Below are 17,111 nucleotides of genomic sequence, written 5' to 3'. Positions count from 1 at the left end.
ATCTGGCCATGACATGCAAGTGCAGGGGCATGTGCACCAGCACACATGGGTGTGCATGCAGTGCACAAGTGTGAACACACAAAAACCACTCAGCTCAAGGTCACAGCCGTTTCCAGCACAGTGATGCAGACTTATTTCTGTAGTCACAAGGGGGCTGAGGCAGAAGGATCATTGGAGCCCGCTGGGGCAACTTGTCAAGTCAGGAGTGGGGATGAAACTCAGAAAGTGCTGGCCTACTTTGCTCAAGGTCCAAGACCTTGAGGAGCAAAGGGAAAGTGACCTAGCAGAAGGAAAGCGTCCACAAACACGCAGAGGTCTGCAAATGCACGGCCACTTCGGGGAGGTGAGTGGCTAGTAAAGATTTAGAGCACGGTTTAGAAGAACCCAATCAGCCCACCTCCTAAGGCATCAAGACAGGTGCAGAGCGCAGGTTACCAAAGACAGAGAGGGGAAAGAGGTGCACTTAACCCTGCACCCCGGAGGGAGGAGAGACTGCTAGTTTTGATGGGCAGAAGTAAAGTCTGGGGAGTATTGGGGGATGTTCGTCTTCATCCTGAGAGCCCCAGGGAAGGCAGCTTTCTTGTCATTGCTCCTCCCACGGGGGGGGGTGAGGAGGTGACAACACAGGGGGACAGGGACCCCAGTCTTAACCCTGCCAGTCACTGCTGAACCTGGAAATCAGATTCTCTACCAGAGTGGGGTGTGGCCCGCCATCTCCTCTCCTTTCTTACCCCTCCTCTCCTGGTCTCTCTGAGACTCTGGTAGCTGTGCAAGACTTTCTGGAAGCTCAGAAAGTCAAAGTCCAAAGCAAGGAAGGCTGTGTTTACCCACAATGCCCCAGCAAGGTGTGGATGGAGCCGGACCTTGAGTCTGCCCGTTCTCTACAGAGCCTGGGTGCTGTGGTGGGGACAGAGCTGGCTCTCTTCTTAGGGTCCTATTAGTTCAGGAGCTCATTCAGCATGAGTTCTGGAAGCACAGGCTGCCTGGGCTGCTGGGGTCTGGGTCAGCGTGAGCTTGCTCACCTTCTGGTGAAAAGACAGAGCTCTGGCAACTGGCTGTTCCTGGCACGTGCCGAGTGGTGGGGCCTCACCTGTGCTGGCGGAGTTCACCCTGGGCTGCTTGGTTAAGGGGCAGCAGGAGTGACTCCATAGGAAAGTCTTCTGGGCTAGCTCTCAACTAAGGGATGGCGCTTGGGACACCGACTGGCAACTGGAGAATCCAGATACCTGAAATGGTAATGGTGTGGCTACTCCGAAGTTGGAGTGCTTTGATGTTCCCAATTCTATTTGATCCTTTGCAACATTTACAGGACAATATTGAAGATCTTAAAAGTCACTGAAGCTATCATCTTAGTGCTGGGGGAAGTCTCCTTCCCAGGTAGTATGCCCAAGACCACAAACTGTGTTAAGAAAGGCAAGTGTTTCTGCACTCCCCACCAAGCACCCAATCCTGAGCTTTCCCAGACCCGTGCTGTGCCCTACCCCACTCCAACCCCAAACCGACTCAATTCCATCTGAAATTTAACGGGGCTGGGCCCTTTGCAGGTTAGGTACCACGGGGAGACAGAGGTTAAAACCCAGGGCGCGAGTGGCCCCTTCTCCCTCCCCAGCCCCCTCGACTCCACTCGGCGCCTCGCCTGGAGCGGAGGTTCCGAGCCCTCCACGAGAGGGGAGGAGGGAAATGGGCTTGTTTCTCGGGTGGCCAATCCACGAGCTCGAGGTGCTTCAGAGGAGGCGCCAGCGCTAGGCCGGCCCGGGGCTGCAGGCTTCCCGCGGCAAAGTACAAATGCGCCCGAGCGCGGCGTCTGGCGCCCAAGGCGTGCACAGCGGCCGCGCTCAGCCTCCCCCGCGCCGCCACCGAGGGTCCTGCCGCCCCGTCGCGCCCCAGCCCGGTGCCGGACCCCGCACCGCTGCGCCCGCTGCCAGCCAGCGCCACCCGAGCCCTGAGCCCAGAGAGCCGCGCGCCCCGCAGACCCGGTTCTCTAGCTAGCACCTTCTCCCTTTCTGCCATCGTTTTCTCCTCCTGCCGGACCTTCTTCTAACTCCTCATCTCCCCATCTCTCCATCTCCCTCCCTTTTCTCCTTGTCCCCGGCCTCTCATCCACACCTGAGACCTCTCCTGTCTTTGGCACCTCTTCTTGCTTCTCCGACTTCCCAGGCAGCGGTCCTACTCAATACCGGGGACTTAATTGTGTTCCTCTCAGAGTCTTACTTTCTCTCGGCTCATCCCGGGGTTGTCTGACCTTGGGGCCAGGAAGGATGGTTCCCGGGGTGAGAATCTGCTCCTCTTTGCTGGGACTCGTGATGCTCTGGTTCCCCTTGGACTCGCAAGCCCGAGCCCGTAAGTAGAAACCAGGCAGAGTCTGGACAGGCAGGGGAGGGATGTGGACCACTGGGATGTTCCTGGATCGTGTTAGGACCTGGGGACCCCTAACTTGTGAATTCATCCGGGCATCACCTGCATGGCCGGAGTGCCCCACGACCAGTGTGGGCTGGTGAGTCTTGGGAAAGACAAGGGCTTGGCAAGACTCCGTGCAGGGGGCCGCTGCCCTGGACGGTGTGCATTGTGGAAAGGGACCATGTTCCTAGCAGCCCGGTGTGTCGCCTCAGGAAAGGAGTGTGATGGAGACAGAAAGGCTATTGTGTGGAAGAGCTCTTGGGCAGAAAGATGAACAAAGTGGGGTGACCTTTCTAGTCCTTTATCTGTTTTGATGCTCACAATACTGCAGTGAGGTGCCGTCATTCACATTTAACAGATGAGTGAACTTAGGCAGGGCAAAGAGAAGAACGTTGTCCGAAGCTCTAGTCCCAAATCCTGCCTCACAGTGTCTGGAAGGCACCCTGATGTGGGGCTGTGAGACTCTAGAAGGTATCAGGGCATGGTGAGCTAGATGGGGGTTTTCACCATCCTAGCCCCACTGAATACCATCCGGTGGGAGTCAGACACGGGAGGCCCCTCACCATCTCTGTTCTAATCTATAAAATGTGACACTCCAAACCATTATGAATATTAAATGACAGGGAGCAGGCAGGACAACTTGTCTAGGGATGTTGCAAGGTAGCTTCCCCAAAGTATATCAGCCGCCTGCGGGGAGTTTCCTCCTCAAAAACAATGTAGCCTCAAGCAGGTTATGTAGGCCCACAGCCTTACTGCCCCTCTAGCTGGTAACCCCTTCTGAAGTCCCTTGATAAAGAAACAGAAGCCAAGGAGGGGTAGTAGTTTGCTCCAGGCTGCAGGTGCAGAGCCTAGCTTGAAGACCCCGGTTGCCTATCTCTTAGCTGAGACCCTTCCATCTCCTCAGCTCGGCTTCCATCTGGCTCCTGGCTGTGTGGAGCTGCTGAGGCTGGATTCTGTCTTGTTTCTCCTGCTGAGGGGAAGGTTGCATGTCTGTCTGATACTCCCTCACCTGCCAGGAGCTGGAGATTCATAGATGTCCTCATGAACAGGACACAGAGAGAGTTCAGAGTTGGGTTCAAGCCTTGACTCTGCCTCTGACACCTGTGTTGCTTTTCAAACTTCTGTGAGCCCCGGTTTCTTCATCTGTGGAGGAGAGCTACTAACCAGGGGTCTGAAGGGTTTGGGGAAGGGTCAGAGGAAGCAATGCTTTCAGATGCCTAGCAAAATGCCAAATACTCGGTAAATGTCCCCTGTCCTTCCTCGAACCTTGAGGGTTCCCTCCTAGCCTGCCTGCTTGTCTACTGGAAGAGGCTTAGTCTCAGAGGACATCGGTACCCACCCTGGCCTTAGCCTTGGCCCTGCAGCTCCCTTCCGAATCTCATTGCCCTGGGAGATCCACTCTGAGGATGGCCAGAGGCTACTCAAAGCCCCTTCTACCCTCCATGACCACCAGCCCTCCAGAGCTTCAGGGTCACCTCTACCTGGCGACCGACTTGCTTCCTATCTGACCTCCCCTCCTCTGTGCTTCCACTGGCCTTCTGGTCCGCATCTGTCACCAGGTTCTGAGGTATGCTGTCTTCCTCACAGCCTTGTCAATACAGAGCTCCAGGCACTCAAGAAAATGACTGTCACTAAGGTGAGGTGACCTGGCGTTTAGGGAGGAGTGTTAAGATCTTGGTGTTGACAAGAAAGCCGGGAGAGCTTTCTCTTCTGTGTCTATCCATCAATTTACCTATTTTTTAGAGTTAAGCTGAAAGGGGAGGACTAACAGAGCCAGGGAGAACGGAACAGAGACCTAGCTCCTAACCCCAGATCTGTCATTTACTGGTCATGTGAGTTAGGACACTTCAGCGGTCTCTGAGCCTAATGCTGATGTTGGTCTGTGAATTTTGCCATCATACTGCACACGCCCTTCCTGCTAGGATCCTTTCTAAGGTCTCACATGAAAAGGCTTAGTATAAGATAAGATCTCAAGTGTGTGGTGTATATGAAGTCTCCTGGTGACCTCCAGAGTGCTTTTATAAATGGTGTCAACAGATGGGTGTTTGCAGGTGTGTGCAGGATAGCCTTCCAAGGTGGCCACACCTTGAAGCACACCCAGGGCCCAAGAGTAAGGGTTTTGGCACACTCCTTAGTTGAAGTCCAAGGCTGCTCAGCCAAGATTATTTATTCTCTCTCTGGCTCTCCTTCCACCCACAGTATCCATACTGAGTCTCAATTAGGCTGTAAGCTGAGCCCTAACTGTCCAACCCTCAGCACGGACTGAACCCCAGTTCCACCTGAGGCTGGAGTTGTCACATAGGCTGGAGGCTCTGGCCTGGTTCTGACTGGTGATGACCCCAGTTCCAGGTGGAGTCACATCTGTGTGGTCCTACCCTGGTCATTCATGCCCTCTGTGACCCTGGAGTGGCCCCGTTCTTTATCTCATGTCCGATGCCTTCTCTAGAACTTGCTTCTCTCTGCACTGTGTCCTCACAAACCATCCAACATGCATCAGGTTTCTCGTCCACGCTACTTTCAGGAGAAGAGTCAATTACCAAGTGAGAGCTCAGCCCTCATGGGAATTGGAGCTCTGGTTCCCAGGGGATGGACTCTCAGACCCCAGAAGCAGGCCTGGACCAAAAGGTAGTTCCTCAGATGTGCTGTGCTTCCAAAGGCAAACTCACACTCAGAATGTCAGGGTCACAGTGCTTGCTCTATCCCTGGTTCCAAATGTAACCTCAGGCACTGCGTCCTCCCCTGCCTCTGCCACCTGTAAGGTAAGATGCTTGCCCTTAAATGGGTGATGTCTGAGGACCACGGTGGCATTAACTGCCTGTCTTTAAGATGTCCTCATCTTCCTCCTGAGTCCTCTTGACTTTGGGAGAGTGTAGGTATTCTGCCCTGTGGGGAGGACTAGATGAGCAGCCCCTAAGAAAATGTGCCTGGGGAGGTCTAGGGAAATATGTATATGGGACACTTACCACTATGGAATCTTGCCCTGCTGTGCAGCTTAGTCACATCTCTGTCCATCTGTCCAGATGCGCATGACTGGGTGGGAAGCAGGGAAGGGAAGGCCTGAAGCTCAGCCCTGGGCAGGCCCTGTGTCTCGAACCACGAGGTTCTGCACCTCCCCACTCCCACCAGTAGAGGTCTCTGCCTCACTCACTGGCTCCAGGCCGCAAGCCCCAAGACAGCTGCGCAGTTGCACCTGTTCCAGGGCTGGCCTCTCAAGTTCCCTCAGCCACAGGCCATGGCGCCCCGAAGGCTCAGAGAAAAGGACCTTGAATATCTTGAACTCCCAAAGAGAAGGACTGGTGTGAGAGTGGTGTCCCTGGGAGGTGCAGCACCAAGATCAGGCACCATTCTGGGCAGGACCCAAGCCTGTTGCCCATTCTTGTACTCAGGAATTCTTCACTGTCTATCAGCTGAGTCCTTTTGCTTGCAAGCGGAAGCCATTTCTCCTGGTCCTGTCACTTAGACATCTCTATAAGCATCTCCTCCAGAGCTCCAGAGTGAATGTGGACTCTGCTGGGAAAGGTCTAGGATCTCTGGCCAGTCCTGATCCCTCCCTCACTGGGGGTCACTTTCTCTAGAATACAGGGACTGGACATAGTCTGAGTCCTTAGCTTTCTAGGAGTCTATGACTGTAAGTGTATACACTCAAGCAAAATAGAATGTGGCCAGCTCTCTTTGATAGTTAACGGAGACGCCCTTCCTGGCTCAACGACTCTGTTCTTGGAAGTTCTTCTATGCTTCTAAACGTCTGCTGTACCAGATGAAAGGATCTGTGTTCAGAGAAGTGTATTCTTTTTGCTAGCTTGCGCAGCTTAGCCACTGAGGCATTTCTTGTAATTCCATTAAGAGGCCTCCCTCAAGGAGAGCCAGAGCCTCGGGCAAGGCTTATGTCTTAGAGGGGAGGGAGTTTGTCTGTGTGAATAAAATATGACTGTATGGGTAGATGTGGGATCCGAATGCTCACGTTTCTGGGCAGTCTGGCTCACTCAGATTTTCTGAATTCTTACTACAATTCCAGCCCTCTCTCTCCTCTCCCTGAACCTCGTGCTGTATTTCCATGGCCTCCTCCAGCCTCCCCAGAAGCTGCTTTCTGTTCTTTTCTGATTGCTATTAGAAGAGTCCTTAGGCACACTACCCACCCTTAACTTGCCCCCACGAGACCTTTGTCGTCGCGTGAATGTTTTGGGTCAGACTGTGGGGTGCGCTGGGAGGGGGACATTTGAGGAATGTTGACTTGCTCATAAAGATCGGGGAGTCATCTGTGCCCTCAGCTGCCCCAAGCTCCTGACCTCTGTATACACTGTGTTCTTTGGTTTGGCAGGTGGTTTTGGGAGTCAGTAGCCAAGAGCTGGAAGGGAGGTGAAAGGTTGATTCATGTGATGTGGCATGGTATACCTGTCTTCTCTTCCCATGCAATGATGTTGGGTTTTGTTTTTCTTAAGGTGAGCGGTTTCTGGGACTGAAGGCCGTAGTTGGCTCTTCCACTATAGCTGCAGCCCCTCTTTCGGTTAACTCCATCCACCCATGCATTCATCCATCCATCAAGCACTAACTCTACCCAGGCTCTGTACCAGGCCGAAGGGTCAACATCTGTCCCTTCCTCTCACACAGTCTGGTATAGAGGACACATCCACACAACAAGTGTTTCCAATTCGTGGTGCTAAGAATTCGGACCACATTGTAACCAAGCTTCCCTCGGTCCTGAAGGTGAAGCCAGGGTCCCGCAGGGCCGGGGTGGCTTTGTGGGGGCAGTGGCATGTGAACTGTCTTTAAAAGAGTGAGAGAGGGCCGGTCCAACCCTGGCAGTGTGTTCCAGGTGGAGGAGGAGGGAGGACTTTGAAGTGATGAGTGAGAGACTCAGCAAGAGGACTAAGACTGAGAACAGGGTCACCACAAACAGAAGTGATTAAAAATGGATCTGGGGGCTGGAGAGATGGCTCAGTGGTTAAGAGCACCGACCGCTCTTCCAGGGGTCCTGAGTTCAATTCCCAGCAACCACATGGTGGCTCACAACCACTTATAATGAGATCTGGTGCCCTCTTCTGGCCTGCAGGGACACATGCAGGCAAAATACTGTGTACATAATAAATAAATAAATCTTTAAAAATGGATCTGGGAGCCAGCAGGGAAAACCGGGTGGGTGACCTGGGGCCATCTGAAGTCTGTCTGGAAAACATTGCTGCCCTGAATTGAGACCAGATAAACTAAGTCCAAACATTTTCAGTCTGTCAAAGTAGGCAAGGAGCCTAGGTGTGACCTATGGAGGTGGGTGCTCCTTGTGGGGGGCTAGCACCCCTCAGACCCCCTCTGAGGGTCCTCTCTGTCCTGGCCATGGTCATTCCAGCCTCTGTGCCTTTGCAGGTGGCTCCAGATGCCTGGCAAGCCATTCCCCTCCTGATCCTTGTTAACATCTCCAAGATCCTGCTTGGTGTCTCTGCCACCACCCCTGTGTGTGTGTGTGTCTGACTGTGTGTCTGTCTGTGTGTCTGTCTGTCTGTCTGCGTGTCTGCCTGCCTGTCTCTCTCTCTCTCTGTCTCTCTGTCTCTGTCTCTCTCTGTCTCTCTCTCTGTCTCTCTCTCTCTGTCTCTCTCTCTCTGTCTCTCTCTCTCTCTCTCATGACTGGCTGTAAGACTTGAGATGCAGAAGTTCCCCAAATCAGTGAGTGTCAAGAAGCTCCCTCCTGTTACTAATGATAATGACGCTCACTGCATATGGTGCCAAGTGCCCTGCCGTCAGTGATATGTCATTTTCTGGCCCCTGCCCAGGAGCTACAACCACTGTGGTCACTTGCTGTCACTCTGCTCGCTTTCCTGTTGCCAAATGCCTCAGGCTACTGTGCTTGTCCCCTGCCTTGCAGGTGGCTCTGGACCACCCTGACGTCACATGCACTCAAACCTCCATTCCCTCCTTGGTTGCTCCTCTGCCCTCTGCATCATATCCTGCCCAGTCTGCCCTATAGCCTGTCCTTGGAGCCTGCAAACATGCTTCTTCAACCTGTGCCTTTGCCCGTCAAGTACTGTGGCCTCCCTTCAGGTCCAGCTGTGGTACTGTCTCACCAAGGTGACAGCCATAGCTCTTTCCCGATCCCTTGTCCACTGGCCCTCCAATTAGCTTTCCACTCCCGTGGCCCACAGTGACACTTCTAAAATGCAGGCTTGATCATACCACCTTGCAACTCAGTTAATGCTTTCCACAGCTGCCCTTTGCCCTCTTGACTCCGAGGCCTCATCATAAGCTTCCATCCCTCCTTCCCCAGGCGGCCTCTCACCTCTGAGTCCTGCCTTCCGATTTCCTGCCCAACCTCTGAACCACTTTCAGCTCTGCCTCCCAAGCGGAGGTCCAGGCAGGCGCTGGTGACATTACGGGAGACAGGACTGGCTTTTGAGTGAAGATGGAAGGGTCCAGGAGCTTCAGGAATGAGGAAACTTTGGAGCTGTGATCTCTGGGGTATTATGATATTCATGGCTAGGAGGTGCTGGAGACTGCCCCGAGAACGCTGCAAACAGATACCGTGAGAAATAGACTGTTAAGGAAGTGTAGAGCCAGCACCCAGATCTGGGTTTTGTCAGTCTGGTCTTACGCACTACTTAAATGAACACATATTGTAATCTGTGTCTGACAGTAAGCATGGTGTGTATAGGCTCTGACTTAATCCTAGAATAACCCCAAGACGTAGTATATTACAAGTCCCACTGAACAGATGTGGAATTGGACATGGGATACTTAAGTAGCTTAACTCAACTTGGGCTTCAAATAAAAGCTAAATCTATTATTTAAGCCCTGACCTCTGGGACCACAGAAGGGCCTAGAAATTAAGACATGCTTATTTCTAGATGGAAAGAGAGCTGGGCACAGGTGGATGGAATAAGAAATAGTAATGGGTGAGAGGGGGCTGGGCTAGGGCCAGGAGAGGAGGCAGAAGCTATGGAGGACAGAGAGGGAGATGTGAAGAACACACTGCCTCCTTCTCATTGGCACTGGGGACTGACCCCAGTGGTTCCCAGAACTTCATCTTAATCCTCCTTGGAGGGCCTGAGAGCCTAGGGTGGATGTAGCCAGCCATCAGAACCTCAAAGAACTGTGGAACAGTCAATCCATCTCATAACCACAGCATCAAACAAGCCCATTGGAAGCTTCAAGATGTAACGAAACATGGGCTTTTACAAACATACAACTCTCAAATCCTGAATCCCAGAAACTTGAAATCATGGATTCAAAGACTGTGCGGGAAACCTCTGGAGACCATAGCCTACCTCTGGAGACCATAGCTTTCAAATAGGGAAACTGAGGCTGAGAGAAGGTAAGATGTTTCTGAGGGTCATCTTGTGAGTTTGCAGGCTCAGGGGTGAGCACTCCTGCCAACAGCCTTGTACAGGAGCTGGCGCTGGTGCCAGGGTCACTGGAACCAGGGTGGCTGTGCTTGGCAGTCTCCTTCCCTCCTGGTTTTCACATGGCCTTGGGCATGCACCTTAGAGGGCATGGCAGGGTGGAGTCTGCGGCCACCAAAGGCCTCTTGCCAGGCCCCCCACAGACTCAGCTTCTGCCAGGCATGTTGGTGGCAGGGAGGAGCCCTGACTGAGTGGCTCCTGTCCTCACACTCTGAGCAGGCAGGGAAGAGAAGGCATGCCAACTGGCACAGGAGCCCAAGGCTTGAGGACTGCCCCAAGGAAGGTAGGACACAGTTTCTTCAGCAACTGACTGAGACCTGAGGTAGTCACGGTGTTGCAATCACCCCTCCCTCGTGGGGGGAGGGGACTGAGAAAGAAAGACATTATTCACTCCTTGGAGAGTCAGACTGGCTCTAGCCAGCACCCCAGCTGGGCCTGTGTTCCACCCTCTGCCAGGGGAGGCTGAGAGATAAACACAGCTCATTTGATACGGCAAGAGCAGCCAGCCAGGAGTCGCTGGATCATGGGGGATCGGACCTGCTGTCTGGTGCCACCCTCCACAGTGGGCTGGTGGGAAACAGGTAGGGAAAAAGTTAAGCTGTGTGTTCCTAAGGTCCTCCGTGGCTCCCTGTGAGAAAGCTGAGTGGGGTGTTCCCAAGGTCCTCTGTGGCCCCCCAGTGAGAAAGCTAAGCTGTAGCTATAGTTTTCCTGCCTGGCCCAGTCAGGACAAATCTCTCTCACCCACCAGTCCCACAGCCACTCAGACCCAACCAAGCAAACACAGAGACTTATATTGGTTACAAACTGTATGGCCGTGGCAGACTTTTTGCTAACTGTTCTTACAGCTTAAATTAATCCATTTCTATAAATCTATACCTTGCCACATGGCTCGTGGCTTACCGGCATCTTCACATGTGTCTTGTCATCATGGCGGCTGGCAGTGTCTCTCTGTCCCAGCCTTCCACTTCCCAGCTCTATTCTCCTCCTTGTCCCGCCTATACTTCCTGCCTGGCCACGAGCCAATCAGTGATTTATTTATTGACCAATCAGCAACACATTTGACATACAGACCATCCCACAGCACTTCCCCTTTTCTTTTCTTAAAAAGGAAGGTTTTAACCTTTACACATCTCCAAAGTCAGCTTGGTATATTTGGGAATTTGGGCGTAGCTTCTCTTACTACTTCCTGCTGGAGGGGGGCGCTGTATCTTCTGGGGAAACAAAGAAAATTTTAGGATCATGGAGTAGTCCATGAGGGTGTATCGTCTGAGCCAGTTGCCTTGAAACGGTTCTGGATGTTGGATCATCTGGGCCATGGTGTCATCGGAGACCTTTCAGGTGGTCTTGGCTGGTCAAACCTGATGTGTCTTAATCTGGAACAAATCCATAGCCTCTGGCTTTCTATGGAAACAAAAGCAGAGCCTCCTTTCCAAAGCAACATATCCTTACATCCAAATTTTGAAGTCAAGGTACCTATAAAATACACATTTTGGCGTAACTCAACAGCTTTTGTAATCAAATGTTTTTCTTTAGTTATGAATATCAAAGAGAACATAATCCAGATTCTCTGTGTGGTAGCCATCTTTACGTGGCTTATTTTTTTTTTCTTTTTTTTTTTTTTTTTGGTTTTTCGAGACAGGGTTTCTCTGTGTAGCTTTGTGCCTCTCCTGGATCTCGCTCTGTAGACCAGGCTGGCCTCGAACTCACAGAGATCCGCCTGGCTCTGCCTCCCGAGTGCTGGGATTAAAGGCGTGCGCCACCACTGCCTATTGCCTTAAACTGCAGCCTTCTAAGTCTGAAACGGTGCTGTGACTGCTGGCTCCGCCCACTTTAGCTTCCCAACATGGCGGTGATATGTTTTCCGCCAGCTCTGGGAGCCATCAACTCTCAGAAATAGTGGGTCTATGCTTCTATCAAAGCAGCGTGTAGCCCAGAAACCTCTTTTTTTTTTTTTTTTTTACTAGCAAAGGCTAAATCCACCACACAGCTTAATGTGCCATTTGTAGAGGCCTCATTCCCGCCATACGGCAGGTCGAGCATGCACGCCAGGAACCCGCCAGTAGCTCAAACCGGCAGCTGCCACTCATTTGAGAGAGACAATTAGGAAGCTGTTTTTAGCTCTGTTTTAGAATCTTTTTTTTCAGTTTTTAGGTAGAAACTCTTGCCACCACGTTGGACGCCATTTGTAGCTAGAGTTTTCCTGCCTGGCCCACAGTCAGGACAAATCTCTCTCACCCACCAGTCCCACAGCCACTCAGACCCGACCAAGTAAACACAGAGACTTATATTGGTTACAAACTGTATGGCCGTGGCAGACTTTTTGCTAACTGTTCTTACAGCTTAAATTAATCCATTTCTATAAATCTATACCTTGCCACATGGCTCGTGGCTTACCGGCATCTTCACATGTGTCTTGTCATCATGGCGGCTGGCAGTGTCTCTCTGTCCCAGCCTTCCACTTCCCAGCTCTATTCTCCTCCTTGTCCCGCCTATACTTCCTGCCTGGCCACGAGCCAATCAGTGATTTATTTATTGACCAATCAGCAACACATTTGACATACAGACCATCCCACAGCACTAAGCGAGTATTACAGCAATTAATTCTCACACAGTGTTTAGGAAATCATTAACTTTTTTTTTCACACAGGGTCTCATGTATCCCAGGTTGGCCTCAAACTCATGGAGTTGAGGATGACCCTGAACTTCTTATCTTCCTCCTCCACCTTCAGAGTGCTAGAGTTCCAGGCCTCTGCTACCATGTCTGATTTCTATGATGCTGAGGGGGATCCAACCCAAGATTTTGTGCTTGCTGGGCAAGCACTGTACCAACTGAGCTATATTACCAGCTCCCATTAAGTAACATATAAAAGAGCACAGAAAATAGATGAAGGCGTCTTTCTCCATGTTTCAACATAGAGGTACTTAGCTCTGGCTGGACGTCCCTATTTCTTCTGAAAAGAAGAGTTCAAGTGATGGAGTTTTCCTATAGGAAGGCCATTACCCATTTGGGGCTGAAGATCCCCAGATGGCTGTATGGTGGAGAGTTGGTAGAGAAAGGGCAAGAGGCATAGGGAGCCCAGGTAGCCATGTTGAAATGGGAAGCCTGACCCTGGGCCAGCCAGGGAGTTAGGAGAAAGTGAGGGTGACAATGATTGGTTAGAAATAAAAGGAGGGTGGAGGCCTTGGGGAGAGCAGGGGAGTAGGAGAGGCAGGTAACCTATCTCAACCACAAGCTAGTGTTTCAGTCATTCTGAGAAACAACCCACATACCTATTAGCAATGGATACACAGACAGCTAAAAAGTTAGTTAAGGTGGCTCAGGGAACGAAGGTAACAAAGATTATTTTTGTCTCTGTGTGTGTCGTGTTCATATTGTGTGTGCACATATGTATGTGCACAGATGTGTATACCAGATGTGTAATGTCAGAGGATGTGATGATATTGTGTTCCCCAAAATATTGTACACCCTAATAAACTTATCTGGGGTCAGAGAACAGAACAGCCACTAGATATAGAGGCCAGAAAATGGTGGCACACACACCTTTAATCCTATCACTTGGGAGGCAGAGATCCATCCGGATCTCTGTGAGTTTAAAGCCACACTGGAAACAGCCAGGCATGGTGACTCGCGCCTTTAATCCAGAAAGTGAGCCTTTAATCCCAGGAAGTGGTGGCAGAAAGCAGAAAGGTATATAAGGCGTGAGGACCAGGAACTAGAGCTGGTTAAGCTTTTAGGCTTTTAGCAGCAGTTCAGCTGAGATTCATTCCAGATAAGGACTCAGAGGCTTCCAGTCTGAGGAAACAGGATCAGCTGAGAAGTTGGCCAGGTGAGGTTAGCTGTGGCCTGTTATGTCTCTCTGATCTTCCAGTATTCACCCCAATACCTGGCCCTGGGTTTGTTTTCATTAATAAGAACCTTTAAGATTCATGCTACAAGAGGTTGACATTAGGTGTCTCTCTAGATTGCTCCCCACCTTGTATATTGAGTCAGGGTCTGTCACTTGAACTCAGTGCTTGCTGATTTGACTAGTCTAGCGAGGTTTCCTCTAGTCTAGCTGCCAGATTTCTCCAGAGATCCCCTGTCCTCGGCCTTCCTAGCACTAAAATTCCAGGTAGGCTAACCACACCTTTGGGACATTCTGCATGGGTGCTGAGGATCTAAACACCAGTCTCTTGTAGGCACAGAGGCTTCCTAGTGAGAACTTACTCAGGGTCCAAGAATCTGAGCTTGCTTTACCCAGCAGGGCTGCATATGGGGATGATTTGACCACAGGCGTGGTTACCAGGTGTTTGGAAGGGTCTACACTTGGCTGTGCGGTGTGCTTTGATCTAGCAAGGGGGGGGGGGCAAAAAGACCTCCCTTGGCATTGTTATAAAAAGCCCTTTGGAAGAGGCAGAAGGGGCCGTTGGGTTTTGACCCAGGTCCTCCCGAAGCTATCTTTCTATCTGAAAGTTCCTTACCCCTCTCTCCTCCTCGTAGGAACCCTTTAAAAGGTGGGAGCTGGCCTCCCACAGTCCTCACATTTGCGGAGCAAGCTTTTGCCCATTAAGCCATCCCCTTGGCTCACAAAGTTTATTCTTTATGATACATGAAAGGTAGATGCTGTGTGTGTGTGTAAGAGACAGACTGAGAGGAGAGGGACAGACAAATGGAACAAAGGAAAGGAAACAAGTGTGAGTGTGAGGCTGAGGAACAATTCATTGAGAGTCAGGAGACACAGGCTTTTAGCCTGCTTGGTGTGCTAACTGTTGTGTGGCCTTAGCATCCAATCTGTCTTTCTGGACCTCATATTATCCACTATGCGTAAGAACTACCGTTTAGACCACAGTGTTGATCTGTAAAGCCTTTCATGGCTCAATCCCCTAACTGCCCTGTAAACAGCCAAGGCTCAGAGAGGGGCAGCAACACACCCAATAGCAAGCGTGTGGTCCAGCTGAGATTCAAACTCGGACATTCTGGGAGCAGGGATGAGGCAGGGCTTCAGGTTGGAACCTCCTGAGACTAACATCCCTCATTGGCTTGCCAGGCCCAGGCAAAGTCTGCCTTTTCGGTGAGAAGATATATACCCCCGGCCAGAGCTGGCACCCCTACCTGGAACCACAAGGCACGATATACTGTGTGCGATGTACCTGCACTGAGGTAGGTTCCTCTGGCAACCAGGCCACCTGTATCAGATATGTCTGGGAGACCAGAGGATGGAAGGACAGCCCGACTTAAGGTCCAGACACCCAGGAATTATGGGCTTAGAATGATGTTGTCAGCAGCTGTGGCTCAGTGGCGGGTGGACTGAGGATCTGGTCTCCAGGCTAGTCTGTGTTGTGTTGCCTTGCTCTCTCCACCCAGCCAAGCCTCTGTGACTTCTACTCCTTCCTTTCCAAGGAATTCCTCTAGCCTTCCACTTAAACCTGTTTCAACATATACTCCTCCAACTCAGCTGGTCCAAATATTCGTTCTTCAAGGCTTTGCCCAAAGCAATAAAGGACCTCTGCCCGGAAGTAGCTCCTCCTGCACGAATGTCGATGTCTCATTCTCCTAATTACTGTTCACAGTGATGAGCATCTCCTAGGTGAGACCCCGAGAACAAGTCTTACATCTGGCCAAAGGCTGAACCAAATGGGGCAGAGACCATGGCTTTGTTTGCATACCCCAACTGTAGTCGCGAGCCTTCCATTCCCACAACACAACACTTGAGTAAATAAACAGAAGGAAGAAAGGTTTATTCCATTTCACAGCTTTCGAGGTTCTTGTCCAAGGTCAATTGGTCTTACTGCTCACTTTGTGGCCAGGAAGCCAAACAAAGAGGATGAGGCCCAAGTCCCACAGTCTTCGAGTCTTCAAAGGCACACCCCCAGTGACCTCTGGACTGCCCACAAAATCTCGTCTCCTGAACCTCCCAACAGCTTCACCCTGGGACCCTTAACACCTGCACCTTCAGGGTCATTCAACATCCAAACCATATCACCAACCTCTCTGGGCCTTGTACAATCAATTGGGTGGCCTAAAGGAAAGCAGTGCCATGCAGAATTCTCCAGGAAGACGTGAGGATGGAAGAGCAGGAGGAGCGGGGCCAGGGGGCACTCAGGCAGCAGGGTCCTGCTGGGATGTCTTGAACTCATTTCTGGGTGGTGCCGGGGCTAATGGTTCTCAGACCCTCAGCACCCTCTTATCCTCACAGTCCAAGAGAGGGAGGAGGCAGAAGCTCTGAGGGCATCCATGGTTGAGACAGAACCTCGAGGGGCAGAGAAGACCTGGGTGGAGAGCCAGTGATACAGCCCTTTCTCTCCACTTCCTCACTCAGCTCACTCCTTCTGGGTCTTTCCCTCTCTCCCCACTGTCCCTCCATTTTAGCTCCAGGTAGAACTCAGACACCAACAGGGATGCAATCCCCCATGGCTCCAGCTGCCTCGTTTTTATTATCCTTAGCACATCTGAGGCCAATAAGCCATTTAAAAAGGAACTTCATGAAATACAGCCAGAAAACAGAAAGGAAACCATAACAGAAAATTCCAGACATGTCACGTGGCCCAGTTGACAAAGGCCAAGTTTTGTGATCCACTGGAGCTTATTCACGTCTCCTTCCCCGGAGTTCACACATGGAGTTTCTTTTCGTCAGCCCAAAGGACTGTTGCCCATATTTCCAAAGTGCAGTTTGCCAAAATGCCTCCATTTCTCTCCACCATTGCCCCTTCCTCCCCATCTAAGCTACCCTCATCTCTCATCCGGACCACTGCATGAGCCCACCAACAGGGCGCTCTGCTGTCCCTCTCAAAATCCATTCTCCATGAAGCAGCTAGAATGGCCTTTCCTGAACCCAGAACTATGGTATCTCTTTGCTCTTAAAACCATCCAATCATTTTTTGGGGGACAGGGTCTCGTGTAGCCTAAGCTAACCTCAAATGTATCTGAGGTTAACCTTGAACTTCTGCCCTTCTGCCTCTACCTCAATAGTCATGGTGTGTGCCACTGTGCCTACCTTATGGGGTGCTAGGGATCGAACCTAGGGCTTCATGCATGCTAGGCAAACAGTCTACTAGCCCAGTCCTCTAGCAGTTCTGCATGATCAACACCCTCCTTACCTTCCAACTCCACACCCACACGCCCTGCTGCAGCCACATCAGCCTGATGTCTGAACTTCCAACATTTGGAATACTCTCACTATTCCCTCCAAATAATCTTCCTCTAATCTCGTGAATGGCAGCTTTCCCCTTCATTGTTCACAATGTAACTGTCACTTCCTTAGGAGGGCTTCTCTTACAGTCTCCAAATGTGTCTTCTAATCACATCATCTGGTTTGGTCATGGCCATAAACCTAACACCTCAAATTGGCT

General features: G+C 51.3%; 1 protein-coding gene across 1 annotated transcript in view; it reads left to right on the top strand.

Moving 5' to 3' along the window:
* The first annotated feature begins 2,258 nt into the window (after window positions 1–2,258).
* The window catches only part of Chrdl2 (chordin like 2), a 31,297-nt gene continuing 16,444 nt past the window's right edge, over window positions 2,259–17,111 (top strand). Inside the window, exons 1-2 of the mRNA XM_052713072.1 lie at window positions 2,259–2,340; window positions 14,810–14,922. Coding sequence (XP_052569032.1) covers window positions 2,259–2,340; window positions 14,810–14,922 — 195 coding nt within the window. The remainder of the gene's footprint in view (window positions 2,341–14,809; window positions 14,923–17,111) is intronic.

Source organism: Peromyscus californicus, unplaced genomic scaffold (assembly GCF_007827085.1).
Source record: "Peromyscus californicus insignis strain IS unplaced genomic scaffold, ASM782708v3 Scaffold_4__1_contigs__length_199733344, whole genome shotgun sequence".
Taxonomy (NCBI): domain Eukaryota; kingdom Metazoa; phylum Chordata; class Mammalia; order Rodentia; family Cricetidae; genus Peromyscus; species Peromyscus californicus.
This window is presented reverse-complemented; position numbering and strand designations above follow the sequence as displayed.